The 23,394-nt window shown below is 32.2% G+C and overlaps 1 protein-coding gene across 1 annotated transcript in view; it reads right to left on the bottom strand.

Annotated features, from left to right (window-relative positions):
* The window catches only part of CCDC178 (coiled-coil domain containing 178), a 388,650-nt gene that overhangs the window by 298,280 nt on the left and 66,976 nt on the right, over positions 1 to 23,394 (bottom strand). Inside the window, exon 9 of the mRNA XM_061169232.1 lies at positions 16,870 to 17,023. Coding sequence (XP_061025215.1) covers positions 16,870 to 17,023 — 154 coding nt within the window. The remainder of the gene's footprint in view (positions 1 to 16,869; positions 17,024 to 23,394) is intronic.

The following is a 23,394-nucleotide window of genomic DNA, read 5'->3' as shown; positions in this document are numbered from 1 at the left end:
AGTTTACTTCTTTTCAGAAATTGACAAGCATACCCTAAAATACATTTGAAAACCCAAAGGTCCCAGGATAGCAAAAACAATCTTTGAAAGAAAAAAACTGGAGGGCTCACACTTCTGGATTTTAAAACATCCTACAAAGCTACAGTGATCAAAACATGGTAGTACTGGCACAGGGAAAGACATACAAATCAATGGAATAGAGTTCAGAGTCCCTAAATAAATCAATGGTTGACTGAATTCAACAAAGATGTCTAGATAATGCAATGGGGAAAAAATAGTGTTTTAAAAAAGTGCTGTTGGGAATACTGGATACCCTCATGCAAAGAACGAGTTTGGACCCCCTACTTCATACAAAAATTACTAAAATTGGATCAAAGACCTAAATGTAAGAATTAAAATGATAAAAATATCAGAAGAAAAGATAGACATAAATCCTGTGACTTTGGTTCAGGCAACAGTTTCTTAAATATGACACTTAAAGCATGGGTAACCAAAGATAAAATAGACAAATAAGACTTCATCAAAGTTAAAAACTTTTGGGCTTCAAGAATTATCAAAAGTGAAAAGACACTTTACAGAGTAGGAGAAAATATTTTCACACTACCTATCTGATGAGAGTCTAATATCCAGGCTACATAAAGAATACTTACAACTCAATAATGAAATGTCAACTGAATTTTAAATGGTCAAAAGATTTGAAAAGACATTTCTCCAAAGGAGATAAACAAATGGAAAACAAGCACATGAAAAATTTTTCTATATCATTAGTGATTAGGGAAATGCAAATCGAAACCACAAGATACCACTTCACACCCAATAGGATGGTTTTAATAATAAAGATAGACAATAACAATTATTGTTGAGGATATGAAGAAATTAGAACCCTCATAGATTGCTGGTGGGAATATAAAATGTTGCAGTCACTTTGAAAATAGTTGGCAGTTCCTTAAAATGTTAAACACAATTATATGTCCCAGAAATTCCACTTCTAGGTATATAACCAAGAGAAATGACAACATGTACACAAAAACTTGTACATCAATGTTAATAGCAGCATTATTCATAATAGCCAAGAGGTAGAAACAGCCAAAACACCCTTCAACTGATGAATGGATAAACAAAATGTGATATATACATACAATGGAATACTATTCAGACATAAAAAGAATGAAGTACTGATAGATTCTACAACATGGCTATGAAATGTCCAGAAGCAGCAAATCCATAGAGATGGAAAGTAAATTTGTTGGTTGCTAAGGGCTGAGGGGAGGAAGGAATTGAGAATGACTGCTAATGGGTATAGGGTCCCTTTTGGGCATAATTAAAATGTTCTAAAATTACATAGTGGTTATAGTTCCATAAACCTGTGAATATACTAAAAACCACTGAATTATACAATTAAAATACAAGGCCAATATTTCTAAGAGGCAACAAAATCCTGAAATTAATGACAAATAATTCAAAAGAACATTGTTTTCCAAACCATTTCTGAATCCTCTTTATTATTTTACTCACATTTACATACCATACCACCTGTACTATTATACATTTAACAATTTTCTTAAGTCAACTAATTTATTTAAAAAGAAACTATTGTTATTGTAAATTAAAATCCAATATTATATACCATAAAGAGTAACTTTAAAAATAAAATTAAAAACGATTTGATGAAATAAACAGCTAATATAGAAATTTTAAAAAGTAGTACTAAATGTATTCAATTTACCAAAAGAAATACTAAATATAATTTTTAGAAGAATTACCATCTATAATTAAAGGAATATTTGGGCTGATGCTATAACTTTAAATGAGAAGTTCAATAAATTATAAGATGATTTACCTGTATATAAATTAACAAGGTAATTGAACATTAGACTTAATTTCTAAACCAAATGAAAATAGACTTTTTATAAATTTTTGTTTCAAGAAGCCTTTGAAATATTTTCCAAAAATTTTCTTCAGAAACTAACAAATTACTTAGCTAGGTGATATTCAAGCTTTCATACCCACTCATTATTACTATTGCTTGGTAAATAATCATGAAAAAACTATTAATCAAGCTTTTTAGATACTGCAACATATTTTGAATGCATTTCTCAGATAAAGTTGTAACCAAGTCATTGAGAGAATGAGACACATCTAACTTGACATGATTAAAGGGTGTATTCCATGGCTTCAGTTTCGTTGGATTTATTTTTTTCCCCTAATGTGCAATACTTATTTTAAATTTGTATTAGGACATTTTAGGTTTTTGAATGAGAAAACATCTTTGTGGTATATCCTAATTTTTGATGCAGTTCTCAATCATAAAAGTCATGTAGAAGCATGAATTTTTTACCCAAGAAGACTTGAAGTTCTAATTGAATTAATAGGGAGTGAGAAGTTTTCAGAAAAGTCCACATTAAAGATTAATGGTTGATCACCCATTTACAAATCTGAGCACGTATGTGTATTTGGTGGTTTGAACTAATTCAGTGAATAATTTTAACAACTTCATGAAGTACTTCCCCTTTAATCAACACCTTAAACCCTAATCTCTCTTGTAGATTATTAACATATTAAATTAACACACATCTAGCTGTTCAGATGAGATAATTGAGTATCTAAAAGGTGTAAAGTGAAGGTCACAACCAGAATGTGGAGGAGAAATCTGAGTCCAACACTCTACGATAGATTAAAACAACATTAAATGTTGCTTTAAATGAATTGCTTTAAATGAATTGCTTTAAAAATTCTCAACCTCATGAGTCATCATAGAAATGCAAATTTAAAACCACAGTAGGATAAATTCAACAAAAGCACAATAGTTAAAAATAAATAAAAGATAATATTAGATGATGGTATTAATCTGAGGCTGGAATTCTCATACTGGTGGTCTGAGTAGAAAAATGTATAACAATTCTGGGAAAATATTTGGCATGATCTGTGAAAACTGAACATATGCATATTTGGACAAGTAATTCCCAACATAAATGAATACATGATTTTAATGAGTATTTTGAAGGTCTTGGTCTGAAAAACTGGAAGGACTGAATTGTCATAAACTCAAATGGGGAAGGCTGCAGGTATAATGAAATTGGATATCAAGTTTAATTTTCCAAAAGTTAAGCTTGAGAAACCCACTAGACATCTAAATGGAGACTGGGTTGGCAGTTACATATACAAAGCTTGTAAGAAGAGGATAAGCCCTTGGATTCTCAAATGTCTGGAGTGTGGAGAGATAAAGAGAAACCAGTAAAGGAAACTGAGAACAAGAATCCAGAAAAGTAAGAAGAAACAAGAATAGTATGTGCTCTTAGAGCCAAGAGAAAAAAGTTTCCAGAGATAAGGGTATAACCAACTTGGTTAAGTGCTACATGTAAGTTAAAGAAGATAAGAACAAAGAAACAATGATTAGATTTAGCAATGTGGAAATCACTGTTGACCTAAATCAGAGATATTCTGGTTGAATGGTGAGACAAAAAAGAAAACTGGAATGTGTTTAAGAAAGGATAGGATATTATGACCAAATGAGATTTATTCTAATAATTCAAGGTTCAACATTAGGAAATCCATCAATATAATTCACTATATTTATAGAGAAGATATTACATGAACATGTCCCTAAATGCAGAAAAGGCTTGACAAAAATTGACATCCATTCCCAATTTAAAAAACACTCAATAAACTGAAACTGATAAATACTTTTTTAACAAAATAAAATGCATATTGAATCTTAAAGCTGGCCTCTTACTTAAGGGAAAAAACTAGCAGCAATCCCATTAAGAGAAGGACATAAAAAGGATGCCCATGATCTTTACTATCATTTAACACTGTACTTCATGTATTGACCAATGTAAACAGAAGACAAAAAATTAAAAGGCATAAAAAATAATGAAAGAATAACCATATCTCTATTTGAAGATAAAATAATATCACCCCTGGAAGATTCCAAGATAAACAATGACAAAACTACCATAAATAAATTTTAAATCAGTAAATTAGTATGATATATGTATATATATATTTTTTCCATTAGATGGTAGAGCAGGTCTATCTAAAGTCTTTTTAGATAATCACTTCCCTATTTTGACTACGCTGAGGTGGTTGGGAGGACAACATCCTTAAGTTTCCTTCTAATTTAAGGGATATGTGAATCACACCTTTCTATAAGGAACTTCAATTAAAAGTAATTGAATATGTGTCTTTTGGTTGGAGCATTTAATCCATTTACATTTAAGGTAATTTTAGATATGTATGTTCCTCTTACCATTTTCTTAATTGTTTTGGGTTTGGTCTTGTAGATCTTCTTCTTTTCTTGTGTTTCCCACATAGAGAAGCTCCTTTAGCATTTGTTGTAAAACTGGTTTGGTGGTGTTGAATTCTCTTAACTTTGGCTTTTCTGTAAAGCTTTTGATTTCTCTGTTGAATCTGAATGAGATCCTTGCTGGGTAGAGTAATCTTGGTTGTAGGTTTTTCCCTTTCATCACTTTAAATATATCCTGCCACTCCCTTCTGGCCTGCAGAGTTTCTGCTGAAAAATCAGCTGATAACCTTATGGGGATTCCCTTGTATGTTATTTTTTGCTTTTCCCTTGCTGCTTTTAATATTTTTTCCTTGAATTTAATTTTTGTTAGTTTGAGTAATATGTATCTTGGTGTGTTTCTCCTAGGGTTTATCCTGTATGGGATTCTCTGTGCTTCCTGGACTTGGGTGGCTGTTTCCTTTCCCACATTAGGGAAGTTTTCAACTACACTCTCTTCAAATATTTTCTCAGACCCTTTCTCTTTCTCTTCTTCTTCTGGAACCCATATAATTTGAATGGTGGTGTGTTTAGTGTTGTCCCAGAGGTCTCTGAGACTGTCTTCAATATTTTTAATTCTTTTTTCTTTATTCTGCTCCTTGGCAGTTATTTCCACCATTCTATATTCCAGCTCACTTATTCATTGTTTTGCCTCAGTTATTCTGCTATTGACTCCTTCTAGTGTATTTTTCATTACAGTTATTGTGTTGTTCATCTTTGTTTCTTCGTTCTTTAGTTCTTCTAGGTCTTTGTTAAACATTTCTTGTATTTTCTCAATCCGTGCCTTCATTCTATTTCTGAGATTTTGGAACATCTTTACCATCATTACTCTGAATTCTTTTTCAGGTCGGTTGCCTATTCCTCTTCATTTATTTGGTCTTGTAGGTTTTTACCTTGCTCCTTCATCAGTAACATATTTTTTTGTCGTCTCATTTTTTTTGATGGGTGGGACTCTGTTCCTATCTTACTGGTTGTTAGGCCTGAGGCACAGACTAGCTGAATGGATACAAAAACAAAACCCATATATATGCTGCCTAAAAGAGAGCCACTTCAGACCTAGGGACACATACAGACTGAAAGTGAGGGGATGGAAAAAGATATTCCATGCAAATGGAAATCAAAAGAAACCTGGAGTAGCAATACTCACATCAGAAAAATAGACTTTGAAATAAAGACTGTTACAAGAGATAAGGAAGGACACTACATAATGATCAAGGGATCAATCCAAGAAGAAGATATAACAATTATAAATATTTATGAACCCAACATAGGAGCACTTCAATATAAAAGGCAAATGCTAATAGCCATAAAAGGGGAAATCAACAGTAACACAATAATAGTGGGGGACTTTAACACACCACTTACACCAATGGACAGATCATCCAGACAGAAAATAAATAAGGAAACAAGATTTAAATGACACAATAAACCAGACAGATTTAATTGATATTTATAGGACATTCCACCAGAAAGTGGCAGAATACACTTTCTTCTCAAGTGCACATGGAACATTCTCCAGGATAGATCACATCTTGGGTCACAAATCAAGCCTTGGAAAATTTAAGAAAATTGAAATCATATCAATCATCTTTTACAACAACAATGCTATGAGACTGGAAATCAATAACAGGAAAAAAACTGTAAAAAACACAAACATATGGAGGCTAAACAGTGCACTGCTAAACAATCAAGAGATCACTGAGGAAATAAAAAAAAATACATAGAAACAAATGACAATGAAAATACGACAACACAAAACCTATGGGATGCAGCAAAAGCAGTTCTAAGCGGGAAGTTTATAGCAATACAATATCACCTCAAGAAATGAGAAAAATCTCAAATAAACAATCTAAGCTTATGCCTAAAGCAACTAGGGAAAGAAGAACAAGGAGAACCCAAAGTCAGTAGAAGGAAAGAAATCATAAAGATTAGAGCAGAAATAAATGAAATAGAAATGAAAAAAACAACAGCAAAGATCAATAAAACTAAAAGTTGGTTCTTTCAGAAGATAAACAAAATTGATGACCCTTTAGCGAAACCCATCAAGAAAAAAAGGGAGAGGATTCAAATCAATAAAATTAGAATTGAAAAAGAACTTACGACTGACACGGCAGAAATACAAAGGATCGTAAAAGACTACTACAAGCAACTCTATGCCAATAAAATGGACAACCTGGAAGAAATGGACAAATTGTTGGAAAGGTACAACTTTCCAATACTGAACCAGGAAGAATTAGAAAATATGAACAGACCAATCACAAGTAATGAAGTTGAAACTGTAATTAAAAATCTTCCAACAAACAAAAGTCCAGGACCAGATGGCTTCACAGGTGAATTCTATCAAACATTTAGAGAAGGGCTAACACCCATCATTTTCAAACTCTTCCAAAAAATTGCAAAGGAAGGAACACTCCCAAACTCATTCTACGAGGTCACCAACACCCTAATACCAAAACGAGACAACGATACTACAAAAAAAGAAAATTACAGACCAACATCACTGATGAATATAGATGCAAAAATCCTCAACAAAATACTAGTAAACAGAATCCAATAACACATTAAAAGGATTATACACCATGATCAAGTGTGATTTATCCCAGGAAAGCAAGGATTCTTCAGTATACACAAATCAATCAATGTGATCCACTATATTAACAAATTAAGGAATAAAAACCATATGAGCATCTCAATAGATGCAGAAAAAGCTTTTGATAAAATTCAACACCCATTTATGATAAAAACTCTCCAAAAAGTGGACACAGAGGGAACCTATCTCAACATAATAAAGGTCATATAGGACAAACCCACAGCAAACATCATTCTCAGTGGTGAAAAACTGAAAGCATTTCCTCTAAGATCAGGAACAAGACAAGGATGTCCACTCTTGCCACTCTTATTCAACATAGTTTTGGAAGTCTTACCCAGGTCAATCAGACAAGAAAAAGAAATAAAAGGAATACGAATAGGAAAAGAAGAAATAAAGCTGTCACTGCTTGCAGAAGACATGATACTAAACATAGAAAATCCTAAAGATGCCACCCGAAAACTACTAGAGCTAATCAATGAATTTGGTAAAGTTGTAGGATACAAAATTAATGCACAGAAATCTCTTGCATCCCTATACACTAACAATGAAAGATCAGAAAGTGAAATTAAGGAAACAATCCTATTTACCATTGCAACAAAAAGTATAAAATACCTAGGAATAAACCTACCTAAGTAGGTAAAAGACCTGTACTCAGAAAACTATAAAACACTGATGAAAGACATCAAAGACGACACAAACAGATCGAGAGACATACAATGTTCTTGGACTGGAAGAATCAACCTTGTGAAAAGGACTAGACTACCCAAAGCAATCTACAGATTCAAAGCAATCCCTATCAAATTACCAATGGTATTCTCACAGAATTAGAACAAAAAATATTACAATTTGTATGAAAACACAGAAGACCACGAATAGCCAAAGTGATCTTCAGAAAGAAAAACAGAGCTGGAGGAGTCATGCTCCCCAACTTCAGACTATACTACAAAGCTATGGTAATCAAGACACTATGGTACTGGCACAAAAACAGAAATATAGATCAATGGAACAGGATAGAAAGCCCAGAGATAAACCCACGCACCTATGGTCACTTAACCTATGACAAAGGAGGCAAGAATATCCATTGGAGAAAAGACAACCTCTTCAATAAGTGGTGCTTGGAAAACTGGACAGCTACATGTAAAAGACTGAAATTAGAACACTCCCTAACACCATACACAAAAATAAACTCAAAATGGATTAGAGCCCTAAATGTAAGACTGGACACTATAAAACTCTTAGTGGAAAACATAGGAAGAACACTCTTTGACATAAATGACAGCAAGATCTTTTTGATCCACCTCCTAGAGTAATGGAAATAAAAACAAAAATAAACAAATGGGACCTAATGAAACTTAAAAGTTTTTGCACAGCAAAGGAAACTACAAACAAGATGAAAAGACAACCCTCAGAATGGGAGAAAATATTTGCAAATGAAGCAACGGACAAAGTATTAACCTCTAAAATATACAAACAGCTCATGGAGCTCAATATGAAAAAAAACAAACAACCCAATCAAAAAATGGGTGGAAGACCTCAACACATTTCTCCAAAGAAGACAGATGGCCAAGTGGCACATGAAAAGCTGCTCAACATCACTAATTATTAGAGAAACGTAAATCAAAACCACAATGAGGTATCACCTCACACCAGTCAGAATGGCCATCATCACAAAATCTACAAACAATAAATGCTGGAGAGGGTGTGAAGAAAAGGGAACCGTCTTGCACTGTTGGTGGGAATGTAAATTCATACAGCCACTGTGGAAAACAGTAAGGAGGATCCTTAAAAAACTAAAAATAGAACTACCATGTGACCCAGCAATGCCACTGCTGGGTATATACCCTGAGAAAACCATAATTCAAAAGGACACATGTACCCCAATGTTCATTGCAGCACTATTTACAATAGCCAGGACATAGAAACAACCTAAATGTCCAGCGACAGAAGAATGGATAAAGAGGATGTGGTACATATATACAATGGGATATTACTCAGCCATGAAAAGGAATGAAACTGGGTCATTTGTAGAGATGTGGATGGACCTAGAGACTGTCATACAGAGTGAAGTAAGTCAAAAAGAGAAAAACAAATATTGTATATTAACGCATACATGTGGAATCCAGAAAAATGGTACAGATGAACCTATTTCCAGGGCAGGAATAGAGACGCAGATGTAGAGAATGGACATGTACACAGTGGGGGAAGGGAGGGTGTGACGAATTGGGAGATTAGGACTGACATATATATACTACCAGGTGTAAAATAGATAGCTAGTGGGAACCTGTTATAAAGCACAGGAAGCTCAGCTCTGTGCTCTGTGATGACCTAGATGGGTGGGATGCAGGGGGCGGGAGGGTGGTCCAAGAGGGAGGCGATATATGTATACATATAGCTGATTCTCTTCCCCGTACAGCAGAAACTAACACAACATTGTAAAGCAATTATACTCTAATAAAAAAGTAATTGAATAATATTATTAAGTTATACCCAAAAATATTAACTAAAATTTTAGCAGTGACATAGACTATAGGCTTTTTTCCTAACATATACAAAACCAACACAACAATTAGAAAATAACTGAATTTATAAGATTGTAGCATTGTTATCCTTTAAAGAATACTATTGGAAGCAACCAATATTTACAATAGTTAATACACAGGAATTGTGTCTAAGAGCAGACAGTAGAGTACAAGAAATCCATTGGACGATGAAGATAATATTTACAAAATCACAATGGACTTGTTTCATCTAAAAGTTAATCATAAGGCACCAAATGCATAGAAAACAATAGTGATTTTAAGTCTGTGCTATTTACTGCAATGCCAGTAACTTTTCTTAGCTATTTCACTCATCAATTATAAAATTTCCAAAATCTATCTCTTTTATAATATAATGTTCGATAAAGACAAAATCAAGGAATTTTCATTCCAAAGAATAAGTAACTTAAATCACAAATGATATCAAGGGGGAAAACCCCTAGATTTAAAACAATGTAAACACCAAGAGTCATTATGTACTTTTGGTTAATGTTTTAAGTGATGAATCAATGCCAATATCAACAACATTTGAAGTTAAGTAAAGAGTAAAATAGTATAACCCACATCTTAAATTACAAACTAGTTGCCATACACGCTCCAGTAGATAATACCTCTATAGGATTAATGATATGAAAGCCAAGAAATTTAATTAATGGAAATATTGTCTTTAAAAAAGTGAGCTGAGAAAAGGGCAAAATTAAAAGTTTTCAGAATTTTGGAAAATGTGAAAATGCAGGCAAATCATTTAAAGACTTATCAGAAATATAAGGCATATGATTTTTACTTGAACTTCTAATACTATACCACGATTCAACTTTCATTATTTTTCCATCACAATATTTTTTGTTAAAATTAGTAGTTATGTTAATATTTTTAAGTTTTAGAGACATTAATAACAGCTTTGTTTATAATACTTAAAAATTGAAAACATACTAAATGTCCAGTAACAAGGGACTAAGAGACTCTCAATGATTAAAATTATATTGTAAAATATAAGATGATTTTGCAATAAGTTTTTATATAAAGAGAAACATGCCATCATTACTGTATGCACATAATATCCTTTTAAAATATACTACAAGCCTGTCTATATAAAACAAATATTAACAGTGACTATATTTAAATAGTGAGATTATAGATCAGTAATTTCTTCTACTCACATGAGTGTATTCTAAACTTTGAGGGATAAAATTAAGTATTTGTGCCATTCAGAAAGTGTCTAAAATAATTTTAGATAATAGTTTGTGTAATGAATCCCACCAATTTTATAAAGATCATAAGGAAGAAAATAGGATCCATTAGTAGCAACTGCAGTGTAGTATAGTGGTGAAAGCCTGACTGGAAATCATCTGAAGTGGGATTGCAAGGAGAGAAATAGAAACAATGAACACAGAAAATCCTTTCAAGGGGTTTTGCTGCAAAGTATAACAAGAAATACAATTTACCTTAGGGAAAGATTTCAAACCAAAAACATGAAGCATTCAAAACAGGAAAGTGGAAAGTAAAAGGAAAGAGAATAAACCTAAAGAAACAAAAAGAAAATTATAACTATAGAAACATACATTAACATTTCAGAAGTTGGAAAATTGTAGAATTACTAAGTCCAAGAGCCATCTCCCTTTTTTAATTCAATTTTTTAAAATTTGAAAAATCTCATTTAAAAAGTGACAAATACACATACGATTAGAAATGAGATAAGCAAAAGTATAAAAGAGAATTCTATATTGTATTATATTACATTTGAAATTTTTAATCCATTTGGATTATTTCTAGGACCATTAAAAATTATAAATGAATATCAAGGATAAATATACAGCCTGATAAGACTAATCATCATAAAATAAAACAACTGTCCATGAAAAATAAAATAATTCAAACAATCTAAAAAAAATAAAAGCAATAGTCATATTTTCACCAAGATGTTCTATGAAAATTTTAAGAAAAAGTTATTTAAATCTACCTTAATTCTCCAGGTAACAGAAAGGGAGAAAAGCTTCACAATTCATTTACAAAACCAGCATAATCCTGATAAGAAAATCTATCAAATATAGCACAAATTAAGAACACTGAAATACAGACTAACTTATGAATATGGATGCAAAATCTTAAATAAAATAATTGCAAATCAAACTCAGCAGTAAATTAAAAGAATAAACCATAACCAAGCAGAGTTCACCCTAAGAATTTAAAAATGATTTAATTTTAATATAATACATCATTTCAATAGGTCAAATGAGAAACCATTTAAAATCATCTTTACAGATGCTTACATTCTGTGAAAGTAATCATCTATTCCTGATAGTTTTTATAACCTGAGTATACTTTTAAAATCTTCAAAATGATAATGAGCATATGTTTGAAATCAATATTTAGATAACATTAACAACTTCTTTAAAATAAAAATTGAAATAAAGAAAGCCAATTTCATAGACGTTATTTAATATTTTATACATATGTCACACAATAAAATATACATATAATAAGAGATTAAAACCTTATGGTGAAAAAAATTAGCAATCTGTAATTTTATATATGTTACCACATTTTATCCATATAACAAATATTGTATGATAAAACAATAACAAAAATTGCATTGCAGTTTGGCTGTATCACTTCATAACTTTGTGTCCATGAGATAAATCACCCTGCTTCTTTAGAAGTTTCCTATTCGGTACATTAATAGTATTAATAATAATTATTAGCTTATTTATTTTTAATAAATAAACTGCTTAATTTGAAAGATTTTGAAATAAAAATATTAATCAAAAGGTATAGTTTAATAGGTGTTTTGTGGTGTTTGGATTTATACTCACAGTGCCTAGAGCAATAAGTTAGCAATAAATATTAAATGTCTACTAAAAAAGACAACATCCAAAAATATGAAAATATCATATATGTAAGAGGAATTCGCTTATTTACAAACTTTATCTGTAAACTAAATTATGAAAAAAATTTTGTATGCCTGTCATTGTTTAATAAAATATGAAAATCACAAAGGATTTCTATATCTTTAAATGTCATATTTGTATTACTTTATCAAATGACTGGATAAAATGAAACGTAGATGGCTGTTTCTTTAATATCACAGGAAACAAAGAGTTGCAGATGATGAAATTATATTCTAAAAAAAAAATTCCTGAACTATGGGAGAAGTAGACTTCAAAGAAAACATGGGGAAAAATTATAGAAAAGCAGCTTTATTTCAACATTTAAAACAAATTTGATCTTGACAACATTTTTAAAGTATTTAACAAATTTCAAGATGTTTTCTAGGTTACAAAATCCATTGTTTGCAGAAATGAGACAGGAAAAATGTATTTTCATAGATACAATGACAACACTAGTTAGAGAAAAGTGTACATTAATGAGGTAAAGACTCTAAATTGAAAGCACGATATGCCTTGAAATTTAAAAAGATCAGTTAGGTTGTGTGTGCAATTAGGCAGCACAAATCTTTTATTTTTCTCTTGAACTAGAAGTGCCGATTGCATACCAAAAAATAATTCACGGAAATGATGCACATCATTGCTTTTAATTGAGTGCTTAATATGCCCACTTTGCAAATCTAGCTTAAAGGTTTTTATAATGAGGAAGATACAGAAAAAAAGTATATCTAAACTTCATCATGTTCTCATCTTCTCTATAAAGTATGATAGCCCACAAATGATTTCCATAATTGAAAAATATTATTAACTTCATAAATACATTCACAGTATCTCATCAAAAATAACATTTTGTTACGGAGGGCCAGACTTACCATTTTAGAAACGATCAAAAAAATAAAAAAGTGATTTTAGGTTTAGTGAATGAATTTTCCCTCTTTGAAAATATTTTATTACCAGTGATATTTTTATAAATGATAAATTTCAACATGATTAGAAAATTGAGGTCATAACTATTTAACATTATATTTTATTTCAATGTCTACAGTCTACATTCCACCTCATCAGGTCCTTTCCAGACTCACAAGGTGAAGTTATTTTCCCCCATTGCCCTTCCTTCCTTCCTCCCTCCCTGCCTCCCTCCCTCCCTCCCTTCCTTTATTCATTAGTTAATTCACTCATTCGACAAGCCTAATATGGCTTTTTTTTGAATGTCTATTATGACATTTTATTGAGTGCCTAATATGGGACAGGCACTGTACAAGTTACACAGAGAAAACAAAAATCACAATGCATCCCCTGTCTTTAAAAAGCTTATAATCTAAAAAGAAGTATACAAGTAATCATTGATTTCAACAGAATGTTGGTGCCAGTACCAGTACAAGTATGGAGGTAAACACCGAGTACAATGAGAGATCAAAGCAGACAGAACAAAGTGAAGAAATGGTTTCTCCAAGAATTTTCCTTCAATTTTCCAAGTTGAAGTTTAAAATGAGAGGATTCAGCCAGACAACAGTAGGATTGAGAAGATGAGCTGAGTTAAACACTGACATCATAATCAGAGGAAACAGTATTTATGAAAAGATGGAAGAAGGAAACCCATGGCACATTCTGGTGTCTTGCAGTTTGTCTGGTAGCTAGAGAATAGTTAGAGGGAAAGAGGCAGCAAGAAAGAAGTTGGAGGTTGAAAACAAGGGCAGATTCCAGAGAGACTTGTATTACTACCAATTTAAGATCAGTTTCTTCCAACTTACTCATCCCAACTCATCCCCTCTGACACTTCAGCCCAGTGTGTTTTAGTTTAGTGCTTTTCAGCCTTGCCTATTTCTGGATTCTTCTACATTGCCTATGCAGTGGTGTAAGTCATGTAAGTCACTCCCATCTTAACTCAGGTGCATATCCCCTACATTGCATAAATAAAAACAAAATACAAAAATTTTCCAGGAAAGAAAATTTTGAGAAATTCCAATCTAGCTCGCTAAAGAAGCTTGTAAAAGATACACTTTAGTAACAAGAAAAAAAACAATGCCAATTAGAAATGTCTGATAAAAAGAAAGAGCCGTGTGTTAAACTGGGAATGAATATTATCAAACATTTATTGTGTAAATTAATAAGAAATTATCTTAATACAGGAATTACTAAATAAGATAGGCATAACATGATGGAAAATAGAATATATGTCAGGAAAGGATCATATGGTCCTTAAACTGTTCAAAAAGAATTTAATGATGTCGACTATGCTTCACATCTGTAAGTGAAATATGCGTTCCAAAAATTCTAAAAATTTATAGCCCCAAAACATATAAATAAAACACATCTTAAGAAAAAAATCAATTAGAAACATTCTAAACTTAGTTTCATCTAAAAATATGGCTTCAAATTATGTAAAGCAAAAATTTGGATAGAAAAAAATGAAATAATAAAGAAATACACTATCATACTGAAATATATTTTAATACAGCTTTCATAGCAATTGATGCATTAGTCAGAAAATAAATCAGAAATATAAAAGAGTTAAATAACACAATTATCACAGTTCACAAAATGAACCTATGTAGAACTGCACTCCACTATCAGAGAAAGCATTTTTCCAAAATCAAAAATTTATACAATTTACCTATATAGTATGAAATAAATTAAGCCTTAACAAAATATAAATAATATCTACCATATACACTACCTTTATGAACAATCAGAATTACATTAAAAATCAATTCAAAATAAATAACTGTAACATTTACTGCAGTTAGAAGGGTTAATTTGTCTGACTGATCACAGGCTGACTGCAGAGACAGTCTGCCTTTGACGAAGTTCCAAGAAATTGGTTAAGGTCCAATTTAGTAAAACTACCCAAATAAATGGAGAGATAGATCATGTTTATGTTTAAGGACCCCATCATAAAGATTTCATTTCTCCATCATATAATACATAAATGAATGAGATTCCAATCGTAAGTCCAATAAAATTTCTGAAGGAAATGAACAAGAAAATGCTGAAATTTATATGGAAGAACAAAGGTCAAGAATAGCCTAAAACTCATAAGGAAATGTAAGACTGGGGGATTCATCATAATAGATAATCAAAACTCATAATAGAAGTTTATTAATGTATACATTAAGTATGGAGATAAACATGTTAAGTAGACCAAACAAATTAAAAAGAGAATGGAAAAAGAGATCCACACAAAACAAATAAGGAAGCCCCATATGTGAGAGATGATTCTAAATATAAGTAAATACAGTAAGTTATAACAATTGTTTTCTATATAAGAAAAAATGTAGTTGGAACCTCACTTCACACCATACCAATATATGATTTTCAAATTGATTATGCTTCATATCTGGCAAGTAAAATATGCATTCCTAAAATTCTGCAGATAGTTTATTTCTTCTAAACTTGTAAATAAAAGACAGAATGAGAAAAAACTCAATTTTGAATATTTTAAACATATTTAATCTAAAAGCATTACGTAAAAATGAAAAGCAAAATTTCAAGCCATTTAGAATAAAATACCAAAGAATATTTTTTGACTCAAAGGTATAAAAAATTTATTTTAAAAGTTCAGAAAAACATAGCTCAAAGGAAAATATTTATAAATTTTACTACATTAAAACTGAAGTTTCTCTTCATCAGAAGTTACCATAAAGAAATGAAAGAAGATTGGGTGAAAATATTTTTAACATGTAACTTTAAAATATTTAGTATCTGTAACATAAAACAAATTCTTACAAATCAATTTAAAAAAAAAACATTGCTCAATGTATAGGGTAAAAACCATGAGCAGGTTTTTCACAGAAAAGGAAATACAAATGACCCTCCCCCAAAAAAGCCATTAAATATATGCTCAGTCTCACTCTTAATTATAGATTAATTTAAAAAGCCATAATGAAAACATAATTCAAGAGCCTTATAACAGAAACTGGCAAAAAACCCATTCTTAACTCTAGGTAGGAATGCAAATTGGTACAGGAATGTGTATATTATTGCCTTTTACTGAACTATTATTTCTTTTCATCATTTTATGATTTCCTTTTACTAGCGTTTCCTTTTACTAAAGTGAATGAGATGCAACAGGAGAGGAAGGCAGAAAAGATGAGTCATAAGGGAAGATCAGTGAGACACCAAGTGTGAGAGGACTCAGTTCACCATTCCTGAAGGGAACCACCAGCCAGGGCATGCAGGTAGCTTCTAAAAGCTGAGAATGATCGCAGGCTGACAGCCACCAAGGAAACAAGGACCTCAGTTCTAAAACCACAGGAAGTGAATTTTGCCAAAACTGAATGAGCCTGAAAGCAGATTCATCCTGGAGTCTTTAGAAAGAAATGCAGGGCTGATGACACCTTGATTTCAATCAGGAACGATCTGGAGCAGAGGAACCAGCTGAGCTATGACCCGGAGAAACTTTATGATAACTGGGTACTGTTTTAAGCTGCTAAAATTCTGGTAATAGGCAATAGAAAACCAATATAGACAGAAACTGGCTAACTGTCATTTAATTATTAACAGAGAATAAGTTCAAATAGCCATGGCACAAAGCTAATGTCAGTATTTTTAAAAATTTTAATTATGAAAACTCACCGTTTTTGATAAAGCAGCTGATTCATTTCTTGATGACCTTGTTTCCTTCAATACTTCAGTCACTGCCTCTTCATTCTCCTCAATATCAATATTAACATCTTGTATTGATGTACAGTAGAAATTAAATAGACTGTTAAGTTTATCTATCTCTTTCCTAAGAGAAAAAACAGTTGATTTTATCTGCACTGAAGGGGAAATTATATTTTAACTTATACTTGAATTAGCTTCTGACTTAACTATGTAGATCAATGCAATTTATCTATTTCTAAAGTTTTTCCCATCCCAAAGAAACTCCTGAAAAGTACTGCTTAGATATAAAAAGTAAGTAGTGAAAAAAACTTCAATTTATGTTTCTGATGGAAAGGAACTGAGAGAAAAGTGATTTGTAAATTATTTAAAATAAACCATCTTTTGATTTGATTCCAGGTGAGAGACCTAAGCACCTTTGATTCAGAGGTTGGGTAGTACAGAGATGGAAAGGAAAGAAAAAAAGAAAGAGGAAAAAAATAAGAGAAGAGAAGAAGCTGTAAACGTGGAAAGATCACACATTACTAAAGCTCTGGTTTACTGTCTTATCTCCCTCACAGTTACAGAGCTAAAAAGCGGTAAACTGCAGCTTAGGAAAACAAGGGGCCTATTTAAGAGAAGCAGTTGCCAAGGAGATCTTTTTCCTATGTGACATGTCACAGAAAAGACCAGTGCTAATCTGTAAAGCTACATAATCCTTTATCTTATCTGGTAGGTAGAAAACACGTTCCAAAAAGTCACTTTAAAGCATGGTCTTAGAGTTTAATATATGAAAAAAGTACAGTGAGAAAATGACAAAATTATCATTTGCATAAAATATTAGCAAGTAATACAAATAAGCCCAACTTTTTTTTAAGACACCATAAACAAAATAATAGAGTGGGAGATTTATCTGAAACCCATATAAGAGATCAAAGATTAAATCATTTGTGTGTAATAAAATCCTACAATGCAATATGGAATGGAAAACTTACCCAAGAGACAAATGAGCAGAGAAGATAAACAAGAATTCACAAGAAAATAAATGCCAATGGCCAATAAATATATGATGTGTTTACTGAATTGGCCCAGGCTATGCTATCATGCATAAGCCTGATTTTAGGAGTAGAGTCAAATGGAACTGAAAGATATAACTGAAACTGAAAGATATAATCCCCACAATATAAATGAAAATTAAAGCAACAAACAAATAAGCAAGAAGCTTCTCCTTTACCCTTCCATATATGGAGAGTACAGGCTTCCTATCAGAATTCTAGAAGCCAGATCAATGATGAGAGGTTGGGAGCCTCAGCATTTAAAATGTACATGTTTGGTTAAATTTCCTTCTTATGAAGTTAATTTTTCTTCTCTCAGTGGTACCCATTTCCCCAGTCCAGATAATAAACTAGATTTTGACTAAGAAGTGAGCAATTGCCCAGTGTCATGGAATGCAGGAGCTAAGTATTATTTTAGTTATCTCCTCATCCCTATTTCCTGAAGCATCAACTGCTGCCACCAATTCCTCAGTCTTCTAAGAATTTTTCAGTGTAAAAGTTTGTTACTAGGTTTGCCCCCACTGGTACTTTAGATTTCATCATTCCTGTATCTGCTAAATCAGAATAAATTTAGAAGAATAAAATGGGAAGAATCATTTTACCTGTTAAGAATTACTATAAAGTAGAGCAATCAAGACACCAAAGAATATATGCTGTGTGTTTCCATTTATATGGAATTCAAGAACAGACCAAACTAACCATGGTGATAGAAGTCAGAATGGAGATGACCTTTTTAGGAGAATGGTATGGACTGAGAAGGAGAACAAGAAAAAACTTCTAGTATGCCGGAACCTTTTTATATATTAACCTGGGGCATGGTGACATGAGTGTATATACATATACATAAAAAATCATCAATCTATACATTTGATAGCACACATAATCATGTTTCTATATGTCTGTTAATTCTAAAAAAATAGTGAAGGAAAATTAAACATATCTTTAAAATTTTATTTAATAAAGCATTTATGACTCCACTGATGCTTATAAAAGAACTTTTGGAAAATATACTTAAAAGAGAAGAAAATTAATGAGTAAGTTATATGGTGTAACAAATAATGAGTAAAGGAAGTAATAATAATATGCCTTTGGGTCTATCTAAATATTAATTATAAAAATCACCAGCTAATTCTTATATTCAAAATTGAGAAGGAAAAATTGTAGAAAATGTTACAAGATGGATAATGTTGTATTTGTAATTAATATGGACTAACATCTGTTTGTGCCAAACAGATTAATGAAAAAATTCTCTTCTGTCATCAAGAAAGAGAGGGCCCCCTCCCCCCCAAAAAAGAGAAATGAAAAACAAGAAGTTACAACTGACACCACAGAAATACAAAAGATCATAAGAGACTACTATGAACAACTATATTCCAATAAAATGGACAACCTAGAAGAAATGGACAAATTCTCAGAAATGTACAATCACACAAGACTGAACCAGGAAGAAATACAAAATATGAACAGACCAATTACCAGTAATGAAATTGAATCAGTAATTTAAAAACACCCAGTAAACAAAAGTCCAGGACCAGGTGGCTTCACAGGTGAATTCTATCAAATATTTAGAGAAGAGTTAACACCTATCCTTCTCAAACTATTCCAGAAAACTGCAGAGGAAGGAACACTTCTGAACTCATTCCACAAGGCCAGCAATGCCCTGTTACCAAAACCAGGCTGAAATATCACAAAAAAAGAAAATTACAGGTCAATATAACTGATGGACACAGATCCAAAAATCCTCAACAAAATATTAGCAAACGGAACCCAACAATACATTAAAAGTATCATACACTATGATCAAGTGGAATTTATTCCAGGGATACAAGGATTTTTCAATATCCACAAATTAGTTAATGTGAATAAAAAGCATAGGATCATCTCAATAGATGCAGAAAAAGCTTTTGACAAAATTCAACATCCATTTTTGATAAAAACTCTCAAAGTGGGAATAGAGGGAATATACCTCAACATAATAAAGGCCATATATGACAAACCCATAGATAACATCATACTGATTGGTGAAAAGCTGAAAACACTTCCTCTAAGATAGGAATAAAGCAAGGTTGCCCACTCTGGTCACTTTTATTCATCATAGTCTTGGAAGTCCTAACCACAGCATCAGACAAGAAAAAGAAATTTTTAAAAATCCAAATTGGAAAGGAAGAAGTAATGTTGTCGCTGTTTGTAGATAACATGATAGTAATCATAGAAAATCCTAAAGACACCACAAGAAAGCTACTAGAGCTCATCAATGAATTCAGTAAAGTTGCAGGATACAAAATTAATATGCAGAAATCTGTTGCATTTCTCTACACTAACAAACTATCAGAAAGTAAAATTAAGGAAACAGTCCCATTTGCTATTTCATCAAAAAGAGTAAAATACCTAGGAATAACCCTACCTAAGGAGGTAAAAGACAGGTACTCAGAAAACTATAAGACGCTGATGAAAGAAATTGAAGACTACACAAATAGATGGTAAGATATACTGTGTTCTTTGATTGGAAAAATTAATATTGTAAAAATGACCATACAACCAAAAGCAATCTACAGATTCAATGAAATCCCTATCAAAAGACCAATTGCTTTTTTCACAGAACTAGAACAAATAATTTTATAATATTTAGGGAAACACAAAAGAGTGCAAATAATTAAAACAATCTTGAGAAAGAAGAACAAAGCTGGAGGAATCACGCTCCTTCATTTCAGACTATACTGCAAAGCTACAGTATCAAAACAGTATGGTACTGGCACAAGAACTGGCACATAGATCAATGAAACAGAACAGAGACCCCAGACATAAACTGACACACTTATGGTCAATTAATCTATGACAAAGGAGGCAAGATGTACAATGGAGAAAAGACAGTCTCTTCAACAAGTGGTGCTGGGAAAATTAGAGAGTTAAATGTAAAAGAATGATATTAGAACATTTTCTCACACCATATACAAAAATAAACTCAAAATGGTTTAAAGACATAAATGTAAGACAAGAAACTATAAAACTCTCAGGAGAAAACATAGGCAGAACACTCTGTGACATAAATCGTAACAATATTTTTTTGGATCTGTCTCCTAAAGCAAAGGAAATAAAATCAAAAACAAACAAATGGAACTTAAATTTTGCACAGCAAAGGAAACCATCAACAAAACAAAAACACAACCTACTGAATGGGAGAAAATATTTGTTAATGACATGATTGATAAGGGGTTAATATCCAAAATATATAAACAGCTCATACAACTCAACATCAAAAAACGAGTAACACAATCATAAAATGGGCAGAAGACCTGAACAGACATTTTTCCAAAGAAGACGTACAAAAGGCCAACAGGCACATTAAAAAATGCTCAACATCATTAATCATCAGATAAATGTAAATTAAAACCACAATGAACTATCACGTTACACCTGTCAGAATGGCTATCATCAAAAAGAACACAAAAAAAACAAATTTTGGAGAGGATGTGGAGAAAAGGGATCCTTCCTACACTGTTGGAGGGAATGTAAATTGGTGCAGTCACTGTGGAAAACAATATGGCAGTTTCGCAGAAAACTAAAAATAGAATTACCATATGACCCAGCAATTCTACTCCTGGTTATATATCTGAAAAATACAAAAACTCTAATTGGAAAATATACATGCATCCCAATGCACATAGCAGCATTATTTACAATTGCCAAGAGATGGAAGCAACCTAAGTTCCATCAGAAGAATGAATGGATAAAGAACATATGGCTTGCATATATACATATATATATATATATATGTATATGTAAAATGGAATATTACCCAGCCATAAAAAAGAATAAAATTTTGAGCAGAAGCAAGAAGAACAACAATCCTGCTGCCTGTGGAACAAAAACCACATTCACAGAAAGATAGACAAGATGAAAAGGCAGAGGGCTATATACCAGATGAAGGAACAAGATAAAACCCCAGAAAAACAACTAAATGGAGTGGAGATAGGCAACCTCCCAGAAAAAGAATTCTGAATAATGATAGTGAAGATGATCCAGGACCTCGGAAAAAGAATGGAGGCAAAGATTGAGAAGATCCAAGAAATGTTTCACAAAGATCTAGAAGAATTAAAGAGCAAACAAACAGAGATGAACAATACAATAACTAAAATGAAAAATACACTAGAAGGAATCAATAGCAGAATATATGAGGCAGAACAACGGATAAGTGACCTGGAAGACAGAATGGTGGAATTCACTGCTGCGGAAGAGAATAAAGAAAAAAGAATGAAAACAGCCTAAGACACCTCTGGGGCAACATTAAACGCAACAACATTCGCATTATAGGGGGCCCAGAAGGAGAAGAGAGAGAAAGGACCAGAGAAAATATTTAAAGAGAGTATACTCGAAAACTTCCCTAACATGGAAAAGGAAATAGCGACCCAAGTCCAGGAAGTGCAGAGAGTTCCATACAGGATAAACCCAAGGAGAAACAGGCTGAGACACACAGTAATCAAATTGGCAAAAACTAAAGACAAAGAAAAATTATTGAAAGCAGCAAGGGAAAAACGACAAATAACATACAAGGGAACTCCCATAAGGTTAACAGCTGATTTTTCAGCCGAAACTCTACAAGACAGAAGGGAGTGGTATGATATACTTAAAGTGATGAAAGGGAAGAACCTAGAACCAAGAGTACTCTACCCAGCAAGGGTCTCATTCAGATTTGATGGAGAAATCAAAAGATTTACAGACAAGTAAAAGCTAAGAGAATTCAGCACCACCAAACCGGCTCTACAACAAATGCTAAAGGAACTTCTCTAAGTGGGAAACACAAGAGAAGAAAAGGACCTACAAAAACAACCCAAAACAATTAAGAAAATGGTCATAGGAACATACATATTGATAATTACCTTAAACGTGAATGGATTAAATGCTCCAACCAAAAGACATAGGCTTGCTGAATGGATACAAAAACAAGACCCATATATATGCTGTCGACAACAGACCCACTTCAGACCTAGGGACACATACAGACTGAGAGTGAGGGGATGGAAAAAGATATTCCATGCAAAGGGAAATCAAAAGAAAGCTGGAGTAGCAATACTCATATCAGATAAAATAGACTTTAAAATAAAGAATGTTACAAGAGATGAGGAAGGACACTACATAATGATCAAGGGATCAATCCAAGAAGAAGATATAACAATTATAAATATATATGCACCCAACATAGGAGCATCTCAATACATAAGGCAACTGTAACAGCTATAAAAGAGGAAATCAAAAGTAACACAGTAATAGTGGGGGATTTTAACACCTCACTTACACCAATGGACAGATCATCCAAACAGAAAATTAATAAGGAAACACAAGTATTAAATGACACAATAGATCAGATAGATTTAATTGATATTTATAGGACATTCCATCCAAAAACAGCAGATTACACTTTCTTCTCAAGTGCACACGAAACATTCTCCAGGATAGATCACATCTT

The sequence above is a fragment of the Eubalaena glacialis genome, chromosome 15 (genome assembly GCF_028564815.1).
Source record: "Eubalaena glacialis isolate mEubGla1 chromosome 15, mEubGla1.1.hap2.+ XY, whole genome shotgun sequence".
Classification (NCBI taxonomy): Eukaryota; Metazoa; Chordata; class Mammalia; order Artiodactyla; family Balaenidae; genus Eubalaena; species Eubalaena glacialis.
Note: the sequence above shows the minus strand (reverse complement) of the source record. Positions and strands in the feature narration are given on the sequence as shown.